The 22,382-nt window shown below is 39.0% G+C and overlaps 1 protein-coding gene across 1 annotated transcript in view; it reads right to left on the bottom strand.

The window, feature by feature from the left end:
• The window catches only part of RAB21 (RAB21, member RAS oncogene family), a 30,876-nt gene extending 11,806 nt beyond the window's left edge, over positions 1-19,070 (bottom strand). The window contains exons 1-4 of the mRNA XM_023226536.3: positions 18,641-19,070; positions 4,280-4,339; positions 3,433-3,540; positions 110-173 (exon numbers count right to left, since the gene is read on the bottom strand). Coding sequence (XP_023082304.1) covers positions 110-173; positions 3,433-3,540; positions 4,280-4,339; positions 18,641-18,793 — 385 coding nt within the window. The 5' untranslated portion in view covers positions 18,794-19,070. The remainder of the gene's footprint in view (positions 1-109; positions 174-3,432; positions 3,541-4,279; positions 4,340-18,640) is intronic.
• Positions 19,071-22,382: the final 3,312 nt, after the last annotated feature.

Raw genomic sequence — 22,382 nt, 5'->3', positions numbered from 1 at the left:
ATTCTTCCTTCCTTATATAACTTTAAAACAAAAATTACTTGTTTATAATGTCCTCAATAAAACATTAAGGAAATAAAGGACTTATTTTAAAAAAAGTAATAATGCTTACCAACTATACATAAACAGATTTCATTTCCCAACATTTTCCGTAATTCTTTGACCCAGTTTTTTACCTGTATATACAAAAAAGCACGTATTAAAACAAATCCTGTTAGAATTACTACTATCACAACATCCAAAAAACTCAACACTGTCAAAATACCTCAAATTTTAAGTCTATATTATTTACTTATTACCAGAAATGATTCACTGAAGAATCATTTATTGCCAGATTAGTACTGCAAACCATATACACATAAATACAACAATGGAAAAATACACAGAAGCAACTCTTATTATAAACTTGCAACAGTCTTCCACAGATCCAAGCAAAACTATTCACTAGAGCAAAAGCATATCAACTCCAGCTTCTGATAATAGATGCTTTACAATATAGATTACCAGTGTCACTTTGGACTTAGGAACACGTGGGTTTAAAACAGTCTTTTATACCCTAATTGATTCCTAAATAGAGGGCATAGGCACTTCATTGTCACATAATAAAAGACAATAAATAAATAAATAAATAAATAAATAAATAATTTATATAAGCACTAAAAAAAGTTAAGAGTGTTAAAATAATTTCATCATTTAGTGTATGACAGGGTTTTGCAACCTTGGCAATACTGACATCTTAGTACAGATAATTCTTTGTTGTGAGGCACTGTCCTGTGCAACGTATGATGTTTAGTAACATCCCTGACTTCCTACCCACTAGATGCCAAGAGCATCCACCAGTTGTGACAACCAAAGATGTCTCCAGGCATTGTCATCCCCTGTAGAGAACCAATGATATACAATAACTCCAGTTATGAACTGATTCTCCAGTATGAATGAAGCATAGTAGTAGACACAGTTGGCAGTAAACTGGAATTAAGTAGATTACTCTTTTGAACTCATGATTTTAAATGTTGATTATAACAACAGAATAAAAGGCAAACTTGGACACCTGCTTTCATTCTTTGCAATGAAATTTAATATGGATGTAATCAAATCACACTGAACTTAAATACCCTCCTGAAAAAATACACATATATCTGTAAATTCCAAAAATTACATTAGCTATGTGGTAACCACTTACTGTGCATCTGGTCTTATGGTGTACAAATGTAACACTTCCACATTCCTATTCTCTACAGAATGCAGAGGAACTACCTTTGGCAAACCCAAAATCCTTACAAAAGCAAAAGTAGTTATCATCACATTATCTTTATAGCAGCACTGAATGACAGTTTTCTCAGTATAGCCCTACCTTTTTGTTTCATTCACATATATGTATAAAGTTTTCAAAGCATTTAACTTCCACTCTTTATTGATTTCACATAAGAAAAATTTGACCATATTGGCATAAAATATACATCTTCATCACCTCAAAAGAAACATAGCAGAATCTAATTATGTATTCCTCTCTTCCATGTGCATATAGTATCACAACCTACTAATCTAATCATTTTTTTAAAAAAAAAGTTTGTTAGTCATTTCAAATTAGATACCCCTCCACAAGCATTCTATCTATTCTTTACCCCATACATCTTTGGTGAGTTAGAGATGGTCACAAATTCTTTGTCAATCCTCCCATCATATATGGCAGAGTCAAATTCCCCACCCTCTGAATTTGGGCTGGCTTTGTAACCTGCTTTGACAAGACAATGTGGCAGAAGTAATGCTGTGCCAATCCCAGACTTAAGCCTTAAGAAGGCCTGGTAGCTGCTACATTTAACTCTTGGGATCCAGTTGTCATATAAAAAGCTTAAGGTAGAACACAGAATAATAGGAGAGCACACAGAGTACTGGACGATAAGACACCAGATATAGTGAGAGGCCAGATGGAGAAGTAGGCCTTCTTGGATATTCCAGCCCCAGCCAAACTCCCAGTTCAGTGCAGCTCTATGAGTGACTCCAGTGACATCACAAAGAGCAGTGAACCTGCCTGGTCAACCCACAGAATCATGAGAAATAGTAAGTTACTGTTTTAAGTCAAAAATTTTGGGAGTTTTGTTACATAGCAGTAGAGAACTGGTCACTTTTCAACCTAAAGGACTCGATTTTTTTTTTTTTTTGAGATGGCATCTCGCTCTGTCACCCAGGCTGGAGTTCAGTGGTGCGATCTAGGCTCACTGCAATCTCTGCCTCCCCGGTTTAAGCAATTCTCCTGCCTCAGCCTCCCAAGTAGCTAAGATTGTAGGCATGTGCCACCACACCCAGCTAATATTTTTAGTATAGATGGGATTTTACCATGTTGGCTGGGCTGGTCTCGAACTCCTGACCTCAAGTGATCTGCCCTCCTCGACCTCCCAAAGTGCTGGGATTACAGTGTGAGCCACTGTGCCTGGCCTCAATCTTCTCTTAATAAATACTTAAACTATGTCTTTTCATGCAAAAAGTCAGAGGGAGATAACAAACAGCAGCATCAAAATAACTTTTAAAAATCATTAAATCTACAAGGTACCTATTGTTTCATTTTCTACTTCTTGGGTTTTAAGCTTTTCCATATATCGTTAATAACCCAAGGGCTAACTTGTATATCTGCTCTATCAGATTTAACTGGGAAAAAAAATAAAGAGAAAAAACAAACAAGGTAAGTAATTTTACCAAGAACAAGCCTGTAAGTCAAGGCAAGACAAGCTTCTTCCTTGGCATTACTCCCTGTGGTTACACATTGTTGACATATTCCAAGAACAGCTTTAGGAGGAAAGGTCAAATAAGTAACCCATCTGACTGTGATGAAATAAATTACAGTCAGAGGTAAATTAAATGGTAACTCATTTTTGGTCCCAAACAACTTTAAGAGTCATACATATGTGGTGTGTATTTGAAGGGAAGTAAACTAATGAGATAATTTTAAGACTGTCCTTTTAAAACTTTTATTATATTTGGCAAGGAAAAAGCTTAAATGAGATTTTGCTCCTCCTTTTTTCTCTTCACAATAAAGGAACCTGTCCAGCCACACCAAGTTTAAGAGCCCAATGCCTATGGAATTAAGGAAATAAGTGTGATTTTTCCATAAGAGGGAGAAACAAAAGCCCCCATATTTTTCTGAAGCTCACCTTCAAGTATTTTCCTTCCCTAATATTTGAGAAAGCCATGTAATAAGTCATTAATTATTCTAACATAAATTAATTCATATGAATTAAATATTTCATTAAACATAGGAGTATACCTCCATGTTGTAGGTGAAAAGAAAAATAAAATGTAAGTTGTCACCAGTTACGCACAAATTATATACTTCATTTTTAAAAACAAAACTAATCACATTAGTGAACAAAACTATATTAATGGATACTTGAAAAATTACTACTGTCCTTCTAAGACATCTACCCATAAATAGAATACCTTCTGAAAAGAATCTTCATCTGTTATGTCATAAACTAAAATAGCTCCATTTGAATCTCTGTAGTAAATTGGACCCAATGCATGGAATCTCTCTTGACCTGCCGTATCCTAAAGAAAGCAACAAATGCTTATTAGATCAGAAGAAAAATACAAATCTGCAACTGCAACTGTGGTGAACTTTTGATTAACTGGAAAATATAGCATAAAGTCACAGACAACCACAAAACCCCACTAACAGAAACAAAACAGCAAAACAGGTTACACAAAAAAATTTTAAGTTATGACCAATATGTAATGTTTTAGTGATATATGACAGTTACTTTTTCCCTCCCAACCTTCCTCTTCCTCAGCAACTCCCCCAACCCCATTAAAAAACCAGTTCAGTTGCCAGAGGGCCAAAACAGCCAACACAGTATTATAAGCCAGGAATAGGCTCTGCCCTAAGTTTAAGTTCCCACACTGGGAGAGACAGGGAAACAGCACATGCATCAAGATCACTGGTCAACAAGTACCCTGATCCATTATCCTCACCCTACTCTCCATCAGTCATTCCCTTGGAAGGTTGGAATATGGAGACACAGGGTGGGGGAAAAAGGCCAGGCAAGCTGTTCACCCACACTGTCCTCTCTCTGAAGTGGAACCCTTCTGAGTTGACCCTTCTCCAGCTGAAAAGTTATGACAGCAATATTCAAATATTCAATTATATTCCAGATATAATTCTCAACCAGATTTTAAGATTATTTTTAATTTAAAAAAAGAAAAGTTGTGGCTAAGCTCCAACAAACTTAAAAAAAAAAAGAAAAAAGGAAGAAGCCTCCATGCATAATAGTTGAAAAAGTTCACTTACCCATATGGCAAGGTTTACTCTTTTCCCACCAATATTTAACTTCTTTGTTAAGAATGATGCCTAAAAAGAGAAATATACATTAAACAACGTTTCATATAAAATAAGGTTCTTTATCCTAACAACTACAGATGAATGAATCATCTCAATGTAAAAGTTATCTGGGAGAAAAAGTAATCACTGAATTTCAAATTAATGATCAAAATTATTTCATTAAAGATAAGACATTATTTACATTTTTACCTAAAAAAAAAATCTTGTTTTCTGAACATAGGTTATTAAAAATACACAGAAAATAAGTACTTTTTTCTTAATATTTTTCCTTATCTATGTGGAACAAAATTTTCCCTACAGCATTTAATTTGATGCTACCTTATCTACTCACAGAAAGAGTTTAAGAGATTTCTAAGATAAAATAAGTGTTTACTGGTGGTTTACTTAATGTACATATATCAATATTATTCAAAATGGTTCCACAATTACTTCATAACTCAATTGTTTAACATATATTCAATAATTATCCTAAGCACTAAAGTGACAGAAATGATAGGACATGGTTCTAGCTTTTATACTCTATTAGAGAAATAAAAATAAAGAGAATTACAATTCCATGTGATAACTGCTAAAATGGAGGGTCTTGCCAAATACACTGTAAAGATAGTACTGAGAAAGGAGGTGTAACAGTTGTCTGAATGAGTCAAAGAAGGCTTCAGAGAGAAGGTAATGATCTCCCCTTTAGGAGCAGTAGGGGTTTTTCCTAATAGATGAGTGATGCCACTGAAGCCTCAAACACATGACCCCATCCCACAGGGAACTCCAAGTGGGTATATGGTCAATACCAGAGATGAGACTACACAGATGGACTTTACCTTATAGTCTCAATAAAACCTGTTCTAAGATACCAGACATGTATTTACACACACACACACACACACACGTCAGGTATACTCTGGAAATGCTATTTATTGATTTTTATACACTAACAATGCACATTAACACATTAGGATGCTGCTAAACAAAAGGCTAGCTGACTGTATTTATATAAGCATTTCCCAAATTCATTTGAACTCTTTTTGCCTGATTTCTTCTGTATAGCACTGAACCTTTTTTTCCTAGAAAAATACCTAATTCACCCTAAAGAACAACTGTTTGAACACATAGGACTACTGACAATGGAGAATCACTGAATGGGTTCAAGCAATGGGGAAACAGATCTATATTTTAAGAGAATGACCCTGGGATAGGAAGGGAGGTTGGACTAGAAAGGTAGAAAGAACACTATTACAAAATCAGGGAAAAATATAAAAAAGGAGGTCTGAACTAAGACCATGAAGATAGGAAAGAAAGAACAGAATCAAGAGTTACTGAAGACAAAATATATCCAGAATCTAGAGTCAGCCGACACGTTTAAAAAAAGGAATAGAGAGGTGAGTTAAGACCTGTGTAGAGACAGTCACATTTGGTATATTTATATAGAAGAAAGTGCAAAAAAGGTGAAACAGACAAAAAGTCAGGACGGTGAATTACTGAGGGAAAGAAACGCAAGAAATCTCAATTTCAGGAAGGTCTTTTTGCTATGGGCACACCACAGAAAATTAGAACTAAGGCAAGGCCACTGGATGTAGTGATTAACTAAGGAGTCTCCAGATAAATATAAATTGCAGATCTGGGTTCAAACATATGTATGTCTGCCCTCAAGGCCCAAGCTATCCTCAAGATATTTTAGTAAATAAAATAAAAATTATACAGAAAAGGAGAAAAATAAATTAAATGCCAAAACAGCAAAGTAACCTGAAAAATGCAAAGACCAAATACATGTTATGACAATAAATGACTTCTCCCATTTATGCTAAAATATGAACTTTGGGGCTAAAAATATGAACTTTGGAGCAGAACCTATGGATTTGAATCTCAGCTTTGCTACATACTAGCTGTGTAATTTATCTGAACTCAATCATTTTCATGGTTTCAGTATTAATGCCATATGGGAAAAAAACAAAATCTGAATCCTATCCGAATATTTAATGGATAGGTCAATTTAAATGTCTCTTTTTCAAACACATGTAAGATTGAACCAATCTTCTCCCCAAAATTGGATTTTCATTCTGATTTTAGTATTTTGATCACATTTGCCTTCTCATTGAAGTTTAGAACCTTAAAAATATCTTCTTAAGCCCTTGTCAGTCTATATGCTTCCAAAATCTACCAAGCCTTGTCTTCACATTTCCTCTGGGGTCTATGACCACAAGTCTCTTATTATGTCATAACATAAATACCTCTGGGTCACCTCACACCCTACTCTGCATGCCATATTATCTTCCCAAAGCTTCCCTGGTTAAAAAAAAACAACAACAACTTACAACTCATCAAAGGGTTCCCTAATAGGTTATCATTTTTAACAAGTATGCTTCAATATCCCTGCTGACAGCTAATATCATAACCTTTTGGTCATGAGTGTTGTAGAGATTTCTCAGAAGAAGGGAGTGCATCAGAGTTGGTAAAGCTCCCTCATTTCTTTTCTACTGTCCCCTCCAAAATTTCCCACTACTCTCCCATGGTAAATTTAAAGGACAGTATTAAGTCTCCCCTAAGGAACTATGGATACCCAAAACACTTTTACGGAAAAGGTACATATCACAACATTGATTATACAGAAAAACAAAAACAATGAAATTATCTGTGTTCAATTAATAGGTAAGTAGTTAAAAATTCACAAAAATAGCCCATCCATGTAGTAAAAACACTAGACAGTCATTTCTACTACTGCTGCTAATACGAGCTAACATTTATTAAATGTTCATTTTCTGCCAAGTATTGTGCTATGCACTTTTCACAAAATCATTAATAAGCTGCTTCTTTATAAAAGTTGGGGAGCCTGCATTTACAATTAAAAATATCAAAGCCTTATCTTTATATCCAAAGACTTCCACAATGTGTCCACATCTATTTTCTTATGATAGCTTCCAATATTTCTTTACTTATTCTCCAACTCGTATGGCTTTTTTGCATCCTCTTCAATTCTTCTGCCCATAAAATTCCCCACTAATTTGGGCCTATTCTCTGTTCTCTATCTAAATTCCACTTATCCAAATATGGCTCTTTTTCCTTGAAATTTCATGTTCTCTTATACTCATGCATGCAATGCACACTAAATTTTCCTATCCTAAAGAATTTTAGGGAATCAACTCTACATTTACTGCAGCTTATACTATCTTATACTACAAATTATATTTTCATGGGTGTAAGTATTCTGTTAACTAGATTACATATTTTTATTTAACGTTTTTACAGCACTTACAATGAGATGGGCAGTGTTCTAAGAGCTTCTCATATATTAATTCATTTAATTCTCAGGTGCCAATAATGCCCTGTGAGTCAGAGATAATTGTTATCCATGTATTACAGACGTGGAAAATGAGGCATAAGGAGGGTAAATATCTTGCTCAAGGTCACACAGTAAGTGACACAGTGCCATGTGAAATCCCAGGCAGTTTGGCTCCAGATATTAATTGTAACTACTATGCTACGATACTTCCCAGACTAAGATCTGAGCTCTCTAACACTTCCTCTCTTGTGGAAGAAGTAAGAGAAGTCATAGTACCCTGCCTATAATAGACAGTCAAATGACTGTCTATTATAGATAAGCACATCTACAATATGCCCTGGTAAATTGATGCAGGTATAATTCAATTTAGTAGGAGATACGCTCCTAAGTTTCCTTACTAATCAAATTATTTTAACTCAGATATATGATGCACTAGTAAAGCATATTATCAAAGGATCCCTAGTAAATTTTTTTTTCCTTCATAATGAAAAACTTAAGGCCTGCTCTAAAATTATGAATATATTTATGAAGAAAGCTGAAACATCAAGATAGCAGCAAACAGGTATAAAAATAGGCACGTAGACCAATGGAACAACAGAGAACCCAGAAATAAAGCCAAATACACCCACCTGATCTTCGACAAAGCATATAAAAACAGAAATTTGGAAAAAGATAGCCTATTTAACAAATGGCGCTGGGAAAACTGGCAAGTCACATGTAGAAGAATGAAACTGGATCCTCATCTCTCACCTTATATAAAAATCAACTCAAGATGGATCAAAGACTTAAATCTGAGACCTGAAACCATAAAAATTCTAGAGGATAACATTGGAAAAACTCTTCTAGACATAGGCTTAGACAAAGAATTCATGACTAACAACCCAAAAGCAAATGCAACAAAACAAAAATGAATAAATGGGATCTAATTGAACTAACATGCTTCTGCACAGCAAAATAAATAACCAGCAGAGTAAACAGACAATCCAGAGTGGGAGAAAATGTTCGTAAACTAAGCATCCAACAAAAGACTAACATCCAGAATCTACAAGGAACTCAAACATATCAGCAAGAAAAAAACAAATAATCCCATCAAAAAGTGGGCAAAGGACATGAAAAGACAATTCTTAAAAGAAGATATACAAATAGCCAACAAACATCTGAAAAAATACTCAACATGACTAATTATCAGGGAAATGCATATTAAAATCACAATGAGACACCTCTTACTCCTGCAAGAATGGCCATAATTAAAAAGTCAAAATAACAATAGATGCTAGTGTGGATGTGACGAAAGGGGAACACTTTTACACTGCTGGTGGGAATGTAAACTAGAACCACCACTATGGAAAACAGGATGGAGATTACTTAAAGAACTAAAAGTATTATAAAACTATCATTTAATCCAGCAATCCCACTACTGAGCATCTACCCAAAGGAAAAGAAGTCATCACATGAAAAAGTCACATGCACAGTTTATTGCAGCACGATTCGCAATTCACAACTGCAAAGATATGGAACCAACCTGAGTGTCCATCAACTAACAAGTGAATAAAGAAAATGTGGTATATACATACCATAGAATACTACTCAGCCATAAAAAGGAATGAAATAATGTCTTTTACAGCAACTTGGATGGAGCTGGAGGCCATTATTCTAAGTGAAGTAGCTCAGGAATGGAAAACCAAATATTGTATGTTCTCACTTACAAGTGAGAGCTAAGCTATGAGGATGCAAAGGTATAAGAATGATATCATGGACTTTGGGTACTCAAGGATGAAGGTTTGGAGGAGGGTATGGGATAAAACACTACATACTGAATATGGTGTACACTGCTCAGGTGCACCAAAATCTCAGAAATCACCACTAAAGAACTTATCCATGTAACAAAAAACACCTATACCCCCAAAACTATTGAAATAAAAATAAAAATTAATTTATAAAAAAAGATAGCAGTGAACAATCAAAAGGCTGAAATTTGTCTTCTCTTTTTTAACCACCTCTACCAGGCACACTTAATTTGGCCAGACTACTGAAATACCACTGAAGTTATAATAATTACTCTGGAGCAGTGGTTCTTAATTCTTACATGGTAGTGAAGGTGGGAGAAGTAATTACAAACTTCTTTAAGAATATGAAGAAAGCCATGAACCTACTCACTCCCCAAAACACCCCTCATATGCACATACTAAAAACAATTTCCATGTACTTCCAAGAGATTTACAAATGCCTGGCAACATCTCAGTAAAGAACCCCCAGTGTACAAAGGGAAGGAGGGAGAGTGACATTGAACAATAGCCAATTCAAAAGGTTCTAGGACTATAGGAAGGTGGGAAAAAAAAAAAAAAAAAACCATACTATGTGCCAAGCACTGTGCTTGGGCTTTTTCATTTACTTTTCAACAACTCTGTGAAGCAGATACTTAGTCTTACTTTACAGCTGTGAACCTATTATTTTTTAAAAAATACAGTGACTCACGGAAGGTCAGACAACTCAGCTGGGTGCTGCAGTAGGTGGAAGCCTGTCTGACCCCACAATAGTTTTTCCATTGCACAAAGCTAACTATTCTAGAACATACACACATTTCCTAACCTGGCACTCCTCCACTTGGACAGTAAGTGTTCTTGGACCCTAACCTCCCCAAATATTCTCAGGATAGGCACAAAATATTACTAGCAAGGATCCAAGTAAGTAATGGCACATTTTCCACCCTATCTCCTTCAAATCCTGAGTTATTTCGCCAGTACATCTTCTAATCCCAATTATTTCATCTTCTATGCTTTAGTGAGATTAAAAAATTAACAATCTTATTAGCTCAGGTTGTCATCTGTAACTTGTATTAACACCTATTTCTTGTTTACCCAACTGCTTACCGGAAATCATAGTGGATGACAAAAAAAAAAAGAAAATGCTATTAAAAAAAAAAAATGACAGGTAATCACAGGGAGGAGGAAAAAAATAAAAAATTTAAAAACCTAAAAAGAAAAGGATTACTAAGAGAGAAATAATAGGGAAAAAATATATCTGCCAAATTAAAGTCTTTTCGTAACTTGTTTAATCAATTTTTTGGTTCTGTTAGCCAGACCATTTGCTGTGCTTGCTAACGACTTTTCTGGCAAAGCAAACCACCTAAAGTAGTATTTAACAATTATAAGGTATCTGTTGAAAGCAACATAGTTACTAAACTGTGAACAAATACTTTCCTGGCTTTATCTAGTATCAACTAAATTCAACAGACTTCATTAATTGGGGGCCTGGGGTGGGGGAGTGTATGAGTGAGAGATAGTGTGCGTGTGCAAAATAAATATTCTTGCTAGTTGCTAACACTGGTACAGAGTTAAGTATTTAAAGAATGTACAATTGTCAATTTTTAAAATAAAATAAAAAAATAAATGAATAAAGCATTACCACTTCCAGACTTAACACATGACAGAATTCAGGCAGGTTAATTCATAAAATTAGCCCTCTCTAGCAAGGCAATAAAAATTAGCTATCAAAAAACTAAGCTAGGCCGGGCGCAGTGGCTCACGCCTGTAATCCCAACACTTTGGGAGGCCAAGGTGGGTGGATCACCTGAGGTCAGGAGTTCAAGACCAGCCTAACAATTTCTACTGAAAATACAAAATTAGCCGGGCGCGATGGTGGGCGCCCGTAATCCCAGCTACTTGGGAGGTTGAGGCAGGAGAATTGCTTGAACCCAGGGGGCAAAGGTTGCAGTGAGCCAAAATCATGCCACTCCACTACAGCCTGGGCGAAAGAGTGATACTCCATCTCAGGAAAAAAAAAAAAAAAACACTAAGCTAGGTGTTTGAATATTTCCACATTTCTTCTTAGTTCCTAAAAATAAGGATTATAATTAGTTTAAGAGTCCAAATAAAGACTTTCAAAAGGAAAGTCAAAGAATCACGTTTAAAGAGTAACTCAAAGCACAAAGCAGAAAATGGCAGTCAAATATAGAAATTTGTGGCCACATTCAGAAAAACTTATTTCTTAAGTAAAATCACCCAAACTTCCATAAAATACTAAGGGGAAAAAGATTTTAAAAAGAACTTCAATTATTATACCGTATAAAGATATAATAAATCACTTAAATCAACAGTAATGTGGCTTTCAATGATACTTAGAAGACACTTTGAACACTCAAAATATTCTTTGTGCAAACAAAGAAACCAAGATTCCTAGACTAAGACTATGAGGCAAAACGTAAAACCACTGATTTACTTTAAAACAGCAGTAGACTAGGCTTAAGAAAAAAAAGCACACCATTTCTATTTTTAAAATTGATTTATTTTTTATTATTTTATTTTTATTTTTTTGAGATGGGAGTCTTGCTCTGTCACCCAGGCTGGAGTGCAATGGTGCAATCTTGGCTCACAGTAACCTCTGCCTCCCAGGTTCAAGTGATGCTCCTTCCTTAGTCTCCTGAGTAGCTGGGATTACAGGTACCCACCATCATGCCCGGCTAATTTTTGTAGAGACGAGGTTTCACCATGTTGGCCAGGCTGGTCTTGAACTCCTGACCTCAGGTGATCCACCCACCTCAGCCTCCCAAAGTGCTGGGCTTACAGGCGTGAGCCACCATGCCTGGCCCTTTTATTTTTATTTTTTAAAAACAGGGTTTCACTATGTTGCCCAGGTTGGTCTTAAACTCCTGGGCTCCAGCTATCTTCCTCCCTATGCCTCTCAAAGTGTTGGGATTACTGGGCCACTATGCTCAGCTGGTACACCATTTCCATTTGTGGGACCTTGGAAATTTAATTCAAGTATTTTTTATTTTTTAAGAGACAGAGTCTCACTCCGTGACCTAGCTGGAGTGCAGTGGCACGATCATAGCTCACTGCTGCCTCAACTTCTTAGGCGCAAGTGATCCACCAGCCTCAGCCTCCTGAGTATCCAGGAATATGAGTGTGCACCACCATGCCCAGCGTTTTTTTTTTTTTTTTTTTTTTTTTTAACTAGGGATGGAGTCTTGCTATGTTACCCATGCTGGTCTTGAACTTGTGTCCTCAAGCAATCCTCCCACCTCATCCTCCCAAAGCATGGGATTATAGGTGCGAGCCACCGCACCCGGCTGAATCCAAGTCTTAGTTTCCTCATTTGCCAAACTGTCAAGATACTACCTGCCTAGCCAACCTTATAGCACTACTTTGCTAATCACCTAGGCACCTATCCTAGACTTCAGGAGACAGACAGAATTCTATAGTTGGGACTCTAAAAAGAAAGGGGACTGTTGATCTCGATTAATCTTCAATAAGCACCTTCAATAAGGGGGAAAAAAAAAAGGAGTACGTAACCTAGAAGCACAGATATAAAGAGGGCATACCAAATTGAGGAAGTGGTTAAAACCAAAATGGCACAATCCTTTAAGAATAAAGTCAAGAAAAGTAACTGATATTTAAAGTACCTTGCTCATCTTTATATTCCCCAGCTAATACAATGTTTGACATATACCATATATGAAATAAATGTTTCTTGAATTTAACTGCATAGATTCAACAGTATTGCCTTCACAAATTCCAGAGAAACAGAAGTAACTCCCTCACTCTAAATGTCTTTCTTATTTCTGCCAAGTTTATCAAAGCCTCAAATCAGCAAGGAAAACACACAAGAGAGCTTGGGGACTCCATATAAGTTAAGAGAGCTTACCTACAGGATTACTCCATAACTACCAGTAACCTTGGAGCAGCTCTGGAAAAAGAGGGCCACACTAAAACACCAAAGTATGGCAAATGTCACAATCAAAAAAAAGGAAAGAAAGAAAGAAAGTGAATTCCGGAAATGTAGATATCAGTGAAAACACCAGAATGGATTTGCTTTATTTTAAAAATATTTATCTAATCTACAAGCAATTTTAAAATGTAATGACCCCTCAGAGACAGCATGAGTTCTCAAAACAATTCACATGAAAATAATCCCATTACCTTTTTTGACTGAATTACCTTGAAAGGAAAACATAAATCCAGCATCATCTATTCATTTAACAGCAAACATTTATTAAACAAACATGTCCCAGGCTCTGTGCTAGAAGCTTTACATATGATGGCTGTCCATGTAATCCACATAAAGTCCTATAAGGAAGGTACTCCCATTTTACAGAAAAGGAGCTCGCTTACAGGCATTAGAATATCCTGTCAGGATAATGATGGCTATGAAGTGAGAGTAAGAATTCAAACCCCAGTCTAACTTCAAAGTCCATTCTCTTTTCACCACGTTATATGGCCTCCTCATAGATCTGAGTACTGCAGAAACAGCGTATCTTGTCTTCTGCAAGAATTTGACAAAGCATCTCATGATAACCTTGCGGGCAAGACAGATGTGGCTTGGGCAAAAAGGAGAACCGCAATGCTGGAGTAATTGTTAACATTTTATTAAGGGATTTGAGTCCACTAGGTAGTAGCCCATAGAGTCAGTCTTCCATTATTATTAATATGTATAGCACTCCATTAATAACTGTTTCTTTGGCCTGTGACCCTCCCTAAGATTCTTATGTCTACAGAAAATAGAACTTCTGGTCATGCATCACTGGACTACAGTAAGACTTGCTACAGAGCTTTGTACTTGGCCCTCTCTCTCCCTGCTTTCTTTCAAAGTCTTTAATAATGACCTGTTGAGAACATTAAAGGCATTCTTACCTAACTTTCAGATGGCAAAGTTAAGAAGTTGCTAATCCACGGCCGGGCGCGGTGGCTCAAGCCTGTAATCCCAGCACTCTGGGAGGCTGAGACGGCTGGATCACGAGGTCAGGAGATCGAGACCATCCTGGCTAACACGGTGAAAGCCCGTCTCTACTAAAAAAATACAAAAAACTAGCCGGGTGAGGTGGCGGGCGCCTGTAGTCCCAGCTACTCAGGAGGCTGAGGCAGGAGAATGGCGTGAACCCGGGAGGCAGAGCTTGCAGTGAGCTGAGAACCGGCCACTGCACTCCAGCCTGGGCGACAGAGCGAGACTCCGTCTCAAAAAAAAAAAAAAAAAAAGAAAAAAAGAAGTTGCTAATCCAGACAGGAGATTCCACACCTTATTCTTTGCATGTCCAGGACCCAACCCAGCCTGGTCCACAGGAGCCCAGTCAGTGTTTCGTGAATTACAGAATCCAAATTAAAAAGGACATTAACAGGCTTACCTACTGGAGCAAATCTACCAAAGTCAACCTTAATGGGTCAAGCGTATTAGAAACAAAAGAAAAAGCTTAACTACAATACCAAAGAAAAGAGAATTTGAGAGATACAAATAATGCCCTTTTTTTTTTGAAGCAATTAAGACTAAGATGTTTCAGTTGACAGCAAATTCAGTGTTTACCAGAGTGAGAGCTTCCCCAAAAGCTCATAGAATCTACTTCAGTGTTGGAAAAGGATTCTCAACAGGTGAGGTGATAGTCTGCATTTCTCTATTCAGTTCAAACCACCACGCCTGGAATTATTTCTATGGCTCAAGGAATCACACTTTAAGGAAAGAGGGACAACGATTAAATAGTGTCTAGAAGAGATATCAAGATAGTGAAAGGGCCATGCACAGTGGCTCATACCTGTAATTTCAGCATTTCAGGAGGCCAAAGCAGGAGGATTGCTTGAGCTCAGAGTTCTAGAACAGCCTGGGCAACATAGCAAAACCTCAACTCTACTAAAAATAAAGAAAAAAACCAGCCAGGCATTGTGGCGTACGCCTGTGGTCCCAGCTACTTGGAGGCTGAGGTGGAAGGATTACTTGAGCCCAGGAGTTGGAGGCTGCAGGCAGCTATGATAGCACCACTGCACTCCAGCCTGAGAACAGAGCAAGACTCTGCCTCCAAAAGCAAACAAAAAAAAAAGTGAAAGGATTTAAAACGATGTCACTGTCACTGGAAATCTAGTTAAGGGAACTAGAGTTGTTTACCCAAGAGAAGACTAGATAGTTGTCTTCAACTCTCAGAAGGAATGTCATATGAGATACCAAGATTCAGAAGGGAGATTTAGGACTGAAAAATACAGGGAAACAGATTTTGGCTTTCTATACAGAAAAACTTATTAGAAATTAGACCTGTCTAAAAATGAAATGGGACCAGGAGTGGTGGCTCACACCTGTAATCCCAGCACTTTGGGAGGCCAAGGCAGGTGGATCAACTGAGGTCAGCAGTTCAAGACCAGCCTGGCCAACATGGCAAAACCCCATCTCTACTAAACATACAAAAATTAGCCAGGCATGGAGGCACACGCCTGTAGTCCCAGCTACTCGGAAGGCTGAGGCAGAAGAATCGCTTGAATCCAGGAGATGGAGGTTGCAGTGAGTTGAGATCGTACCCCTCCACTCCGGCCTGGGTGATAAGAGTGAGACTCTGTCTCAAAAACAAAACAAAACAAAAATTGTAAATGAAATGGGCCACCTTAGGACATAGTGAGCTTTCCACTTTCCATAATACCAGTTCATTTCACCACCAAGATGTTAAAAAAAAAAAAGGGGGGGGGGCAACCACTTGACTAAACATTAAAAGACCAAAACAGTGATCCATACATAAACTATCTTAAATTTCTGTCAATCCTGCAATTCTTTGAAATGTATGAGAATGTACTTTATAGAAATACAAAGTAGTTTACAGAGATAGGTACTCTGTTGACAAGAAAAAAGGTGAACTCTTCCTCTCATATCTTCTGACACCATTTCCTCTCCATTTGGAAATTAAAAAGATACAAAGTTGTGTCTTACAAGTCACATAAATCAAATTCCTCTGAAAAATTGTTAAGAAAGATGAGGTGAACTGGTATCCCTGAAAGGGATCAGACGCATTGCTGTTTACATACATTGGTGTACAACAAAATCCTAAATTCTATAATATAATTCAGATATTAACACTGGATATCTACTATAACTTCGTCCTCCCCTGTGTAGGAGTACAGTGGCTTTTCATACATTTAAAAACCTTTACTCTGCTTTTAGCTTCAAGAATGTTTTAGAAATTTATGAAAAGGTATGGCCAGGTGCGGTGGCTCACGTCTGTAATCCCAGCACTTTGGAAGGCCAAGACAGGCAAATCACCTGAGGTAAGGAGTTCAAGACCTGCCTGGCCAACATGGTGAAACCCCGTCTCTACTAAAAATACAAAAAAATTAGCCAGGCATGGTGGCACGTGCCTGTAATCCCAGCTGCTTGGGAGGTTGACGCAGGAGAATCACTTGACCCAGGAGGTGGAGGTTGCAGTGAGTGAAGATTGCTGCACTTCAGCCTGGGTGAAAGGGCAAGATTCAAGTTATCCTTTGAAAAAAAACGTGAAGACCTCAATTACAATAGTTTTCTTTTATCTTAGATCTTTGCATAAAGGAAAACACTAGATGAGTTATTTACCAATATCCAGAGGTAATGTGATTTAATTGCTCAAAATCTGAAGTCAGACAGGGGTTCAAATTTGAGCTTGGACACTCCTGTACCACTGACTTGTGGTAATATTACTGTCAGCAAAATTACTCAACTTAACCTGTTTCCTCACCTGTAGGGCTATCCACTAAACTATCCACTTTTAAGAATTAAATGACAGAAATCAAGCAAAATAATCAGCACAGTAAGAACTCACTAAATGTTAGCTATTGTTACCACTTTACCTAAGTAAATCTCTAAACTTCTAAATGATCCTGGGTATTTGTCCAGTGAATTTTCTTGATCCAAAACACAAGGCTCTCACTAATGGGACACTGAACAATAACAATTCATTATTAAAATTTTGTTAGTGCTCTAGTACAAGGATTTTTTTTTAAATGCAGTTTCCTGGCACTCACTTTTTCAGATATGCTTTACATACGAGTAAAAACAGAAGAGTAAAAATAGAACATGGAATCAGAGCCAGAGTGTCTTGTAAATTCTAGACTCAGTAGTTTAATAATAGCATCAAACACCCAATGTCACAACAATTAGGAGATTACGCATTCTATTAAGTAGTGTTGATGTTCTCACATACTACACATTTACTAATTAAGACCTATTGTGCAAGTTGGGGCAGTAAAGAGAGACAACTTACACTGGACCAGGTCATCAGGGCTTTTTCTGTATATTTATCCTGACAACCCTATGAGCTAGATACCACCATTATGGCCATTTTAACAGAAGAAACAGGCACAGACAGGTTAAGTAACTTACCCAATATGACACAGCTAGTTAAATGGATGGAGGTGAGACATGAACCTAGACAATCAGGCTCAAAAGTCCACTAGACTTCACTGCCTTTGACCAAATTGATAAGTCAAATTAGTAGGATAAATTTCTTCTAATACATGAAAACTGATTTCTCTGGGACAGTGGGGTGAGTACAACTCCCTTAAAGGCCTGGCTTCACTCTCAATCAATGATAACATGTTAACACCTTTCCAATGTACCTGTAGAAGCCGGCCTTTTATTACAGGTAAAGAAAATGAGTAACAGCAGCGGCTTTTAGTCTGGGGACCAATTGTTGGTCAGTATTCACTTGATGTTTCAGCGTGGGTCAATCGACCTCGCATTGTATGAGTGACCCACAAGTCAGACCCACGCAAGCTGCAATGAAACTGCGTAACACGCCTGGGCAAGCGGTCATTTCAAAAAACCTCCAGAGATGTGGCTCTTTTGCCATTCCTGTTACTCAGGACAAAATGGAACTTGCATAAACACTTAGTCATCAGTAAGCGCTGAAGTTACAAATCACTAATTCGCAAAACCGAATCCGCAGCTAAGTTCCTAATTATGAAAGAAAGAAAAGGAGCTAATATTTGAAGACTGCAACGCTGAAGACACCTGGGGCCCAGGAAGTGCAGTAAATGGGAAAAAACAGCCCACGGACGGGGACCACAACGTGCGCAGCCACCACGGAGGGCACTGGGTACTTTTCAGGGCCTTTCCACTTCCCTCCCAACCAGCCTGTCCTCGCGTCTACAGGCTGCCCCAACCTGGTGACTCCCCAGGACGAATTTGGAAAGGTAAACCGAAGGCGGAGATGACAGGCCTGAGATTTACCAGCCTAGATCCAGGGGACCAGGGCGGCAAAGTTTCCCCAGCCCCGGAGGGGTAGGGCCCCTGAGGCGCCCCCTCCCGCTCCCCGAGGTCCGCACCTGCAGAGTTGTGATGTGCTTGTCGTTAAACTTGTTCTCGCAGTAGCGCAGCACCAGCGACGTCTTCCCCACGCAGCCTTCCCCCAGCAGCACCACCTTGAACGAGTAGGCTCGGCCCGCCGCCGCCGCCCCGCCGCCGCCGGCCGCAGCCATCCCGTCGCTTCCCGGCCGCCCGAGCCCGAGTGTCGCGCCGCCCTCCCCACAGCCGCAGCAGCGCCTTCACAGCCACAGCCGGCTCCACCCCCACCACCCCGGCTCCGCCGACCCGGGCGCTGTCCCCACTCCCTCCTCGGGCGAGGCCTGGAAGGGCTGAGGGAAAGTCCGAGAACGAAGGGCCCCAGCCCACCACGTCAGGCACCGGAGGAAAGGCGAAGAACGATCCCTCTGCCTCCCTCTAATGGCGTCTCCTTCCTCCTACGTCACACCTCGGGTCACGTGAGCGCCGCGGCCGGGGCGGCCCCTGCGACTAGCCCCAGAAGAACGTGCCTGGACGTGGGCGGGGCTTCTGGGGCATCTCCAGGGGTGGAGCTGGATGTGAGTCAAGCGCCTACTGGCAATCTAGGGCAGAGCCCCGCCGCTTGTGAGCCACCTCTGCTCTGCAGTTGGTGGGAGCCTGCGGGAATAAGGAACCAGGAATTTGAGGCGAGCCCAGCTCTGGTGAAATGAAGTGCAGAACTTCATCGTTTTTGCCGAGGGGATGTTCACAAGGCTAATGATCTCTTACACCAGAGGTCACTGTAAACCAAATCTGTCAAGGTGCCCTCGAATTTCTCTCTATGGGATCCCGAATCCTAGCACCTCCCAGTTCCTCTGACCGCCTGGTCAACCACTCCATCATCTTTCAAGTCTCAGCTTAAACCGCGTCTCTGACCACACGATCCTTCCCCGATCCTTCCATTCCCCCACCCCACAAAATTAGGTATTTCCTAACACCAGTATATCTCCTTTACCAGGGCTTTACACACGCCATGGAAATTATTTTATCGACTCTTACTAGGCTGTAGGTTTGTTGAGGGCGAGGTCTGTATAAGACCTGCCCACCTTTGATTTCCTAACCCCAAGGACTCTTCAGTTTTTCTGTCTTTCATGAAGCCTCTGACATTCCATGGTACTCCACCTTGAGGCGGCTTGTTTGGTGATTGCTCGTTTTTTCTCATCTGCATCCCCATTCTTTTTTATTTGTTTTTATTTTTAATTTTGAGACGGAGTCTCGCTCTATCGCCCAGGCTGGAGTGCAGTGGCTTTGTGATGTCGACTTACTGCAATCTCTGCCTCTTGGTTCAAGTGATTCTCCTGCCTCAGGCTCCCGAGTAGCTGGGACCATAGGCGCCCACCACCACGCCCCGCTAATTTTTGTATTTTTCATGGAGACGAGGTTTCACCATGTTGGCCAGGCTAGTCTTGAACTCTGACCTCAAGTGATCCACCTGTCTCGGCCTCCCAAAATGCTGGGATTACAGGTGTGAGCTACCACGCCCAGCCTGCCTTCAAGAAACCATACTCCTCCAAGAAATCTCTAGTATTTCTGAAAATTTGTAACTAGAAACCTGGTGTCAGGTAAACATTTTTTAAAAAATCAAACTTCTTTCACACTTCAAACCAGGTTTAAAAAAAAAAAAGTCGGTTAATTCATTCAACAAATATTGAAATGTGCCCACCATATGCCAGGCACTGTGCTCAACAAGATAAAATGTCTCTGTCTTCATAGAGCTTACATTTTATCAGGGGAGACATAGTCAATTATACAATAAATGCTTTCATCTTGATGAAATAGTTCAGAGTATCTTGCAAGCATGTATGGGAACCCAACTGATTTAGCATGCTAGAGAAGCTTTCCCTGGAGAAAGTTATCTTTGGGTAAGAGTAACCTAGTCAGGAAGGACAGGAGAGCTTTGCAAACAGAGATAACAGTATGTTCGATGGCTTCAGATAGGAAGGAGCATCTAAAGTTGAGCAACTGTAAATGTGATTAGAATTTAGGGAGGAAAAAACTCCAGAAGAGACCATGAGGAAGTTGGGGATCAATACTGAAATGGTCTTTAAGCAAATGAAGGATTTTTGTAACAGGACTGACATAATCAAATTTGACCACTCTGGCTATAATCTGAAAAGTGAATTGGAGAAGGATAATATTTTAGATTTGTTTAGAACCAACCATTAAAGAGACTCTGTGTTTTATAAAATATCCTCATGATTGTATGTAAAGATATATTTTCTACCTCTCTCCTCCACATTCCTCCCCTTAGGGCCTTTGCACATTTATAGACACTTCCAGAACTAGGAAAGAACTTCATTTTGAGAGAGCACCTTCCATTGTTCTTTCTGAGCACTTCCTCATATTGGATTGAAATCTGCTTCTCTTCACCTGCAATTAATTATTTCTGTTTCTATTTATAGAGCACATGTCGAATCCCTATTCCCTATAAACATATGAAGAAAGCTGTACGTTCTTCCTTTAAGCCTTCTGTTTTCTTCTTTTCGATACTGCCAATCCTTTCAACCACTTTTCAAATCATGTGCATTTGATCATATAACAGCTTGGTCATCTAAGAACCTAAATGCATTACTTTGCATTTATCACTAAATCAAAGCAATTAAAAAATTTTTTATTGTAAAACAAAGTAATTTTTTTGTGAGACAGAATCTCACTCCATTGCCCAGGCTGGAGTGCGGTGCCACAGTCATGGCTCACTGCAAACTCAACTTCCTGGGCTCCAGCAATCCTCCCACCTCAGCCTCCCGACTAGCTGGGACTACAGGTGTGTGCCACCACACCTGGTTAATTTTTAAATTTTTTTTTGTAGAGACGGTATCTTGCATGTCTTGCTATGTTGCCCAGGCTGGTCTTGAACTTGTGGGCTCAAGCAATCCTCCAGCCTCAGCTTCCCAAAGTGCTGGAATTACAGGTATAAGTCACCACACTCAGCCAGAATAATTTTTGAAGTTAAAGTAAGTTTTTACATTTAGCTTACGCTGACATTTAAGAAGGTAGTGCAAGTTTTCATGGGTTACAATAAGTAGGTTGGCATACTTTTGAGCACAGAGTGGATAAATACAGATGTAAATTGTGATAGGCTGATAACAGCCCCTAAAGATACCAGCTCCTAGATTCTGGAGCCTGTAAATGTTGCCTTATTTAGGAAACAGGTCTTTTTGATTGAAGTTACGGATCTTGAGATGGGGAGATTATCTGGGTGGGCACTAACTGCAATCACAAGTATCCTTATGAGAGAGGCAGAAAGAGATGCTTCACACCCAGAAGAGGAGAAGGCAATGTGACCATAGAGGCAGATTATGGAGCAATGTAGCCATAAGCAAAGAAATGCACACAGCCACCAGAGCTGGAAAAGACAAGGAGGCCCTAGAGCCTCTGGAGGGAGTTCAGCCCTGCAGATATACTGATTTTAACCTAGTGAAACTAATTTTGACTCCTGACCTCCAGAACTAAAAGAGCATAAATGTGTGTTGTATTAAGCTACCAAGTTTGTGATCATTTGTTACAGCAGCCATAAGAAACATACTTAAGTATATTGTGAGAAAACAAGTAGCCCGTAATAGTCCAAGCATTGAAAGAAATTCAGGCCAATTCTGGGACAGTCTATGCTCCTAAGAATTTAGGTCAGTCTTAGAGTCAACTATGATTGGTCTGTATAAACTTAACAGGGACTGCCACAAAAAGAAAAGAAAAACAAAACAAAACAAAAAAACTAGAACTCTAGTTCCTCCTTAGAGAAGAGCTGCA

The sequence above is a fragment of the Piliocolobus tephrosceles genome, chromosome 10 (assembly GCF_002776525.5).
Source record: "Piliocolobus tephrosceles isolate RC106 chromosome 10, ASM277652v3, whole genome shotgun sequence".
Taxonomy (NCBI): domain Eukaryota; kingdom Metazoa; phylum Chordata; class Mammalia; order Primates; family Cercopithecidae; genus Piliocolobus; species Piliocolobus tephrosceles.
Note: the sequence above shows the minus strand (reverse complement) of the source record. Positions and strands in the feature narration are given on the sequence as shown.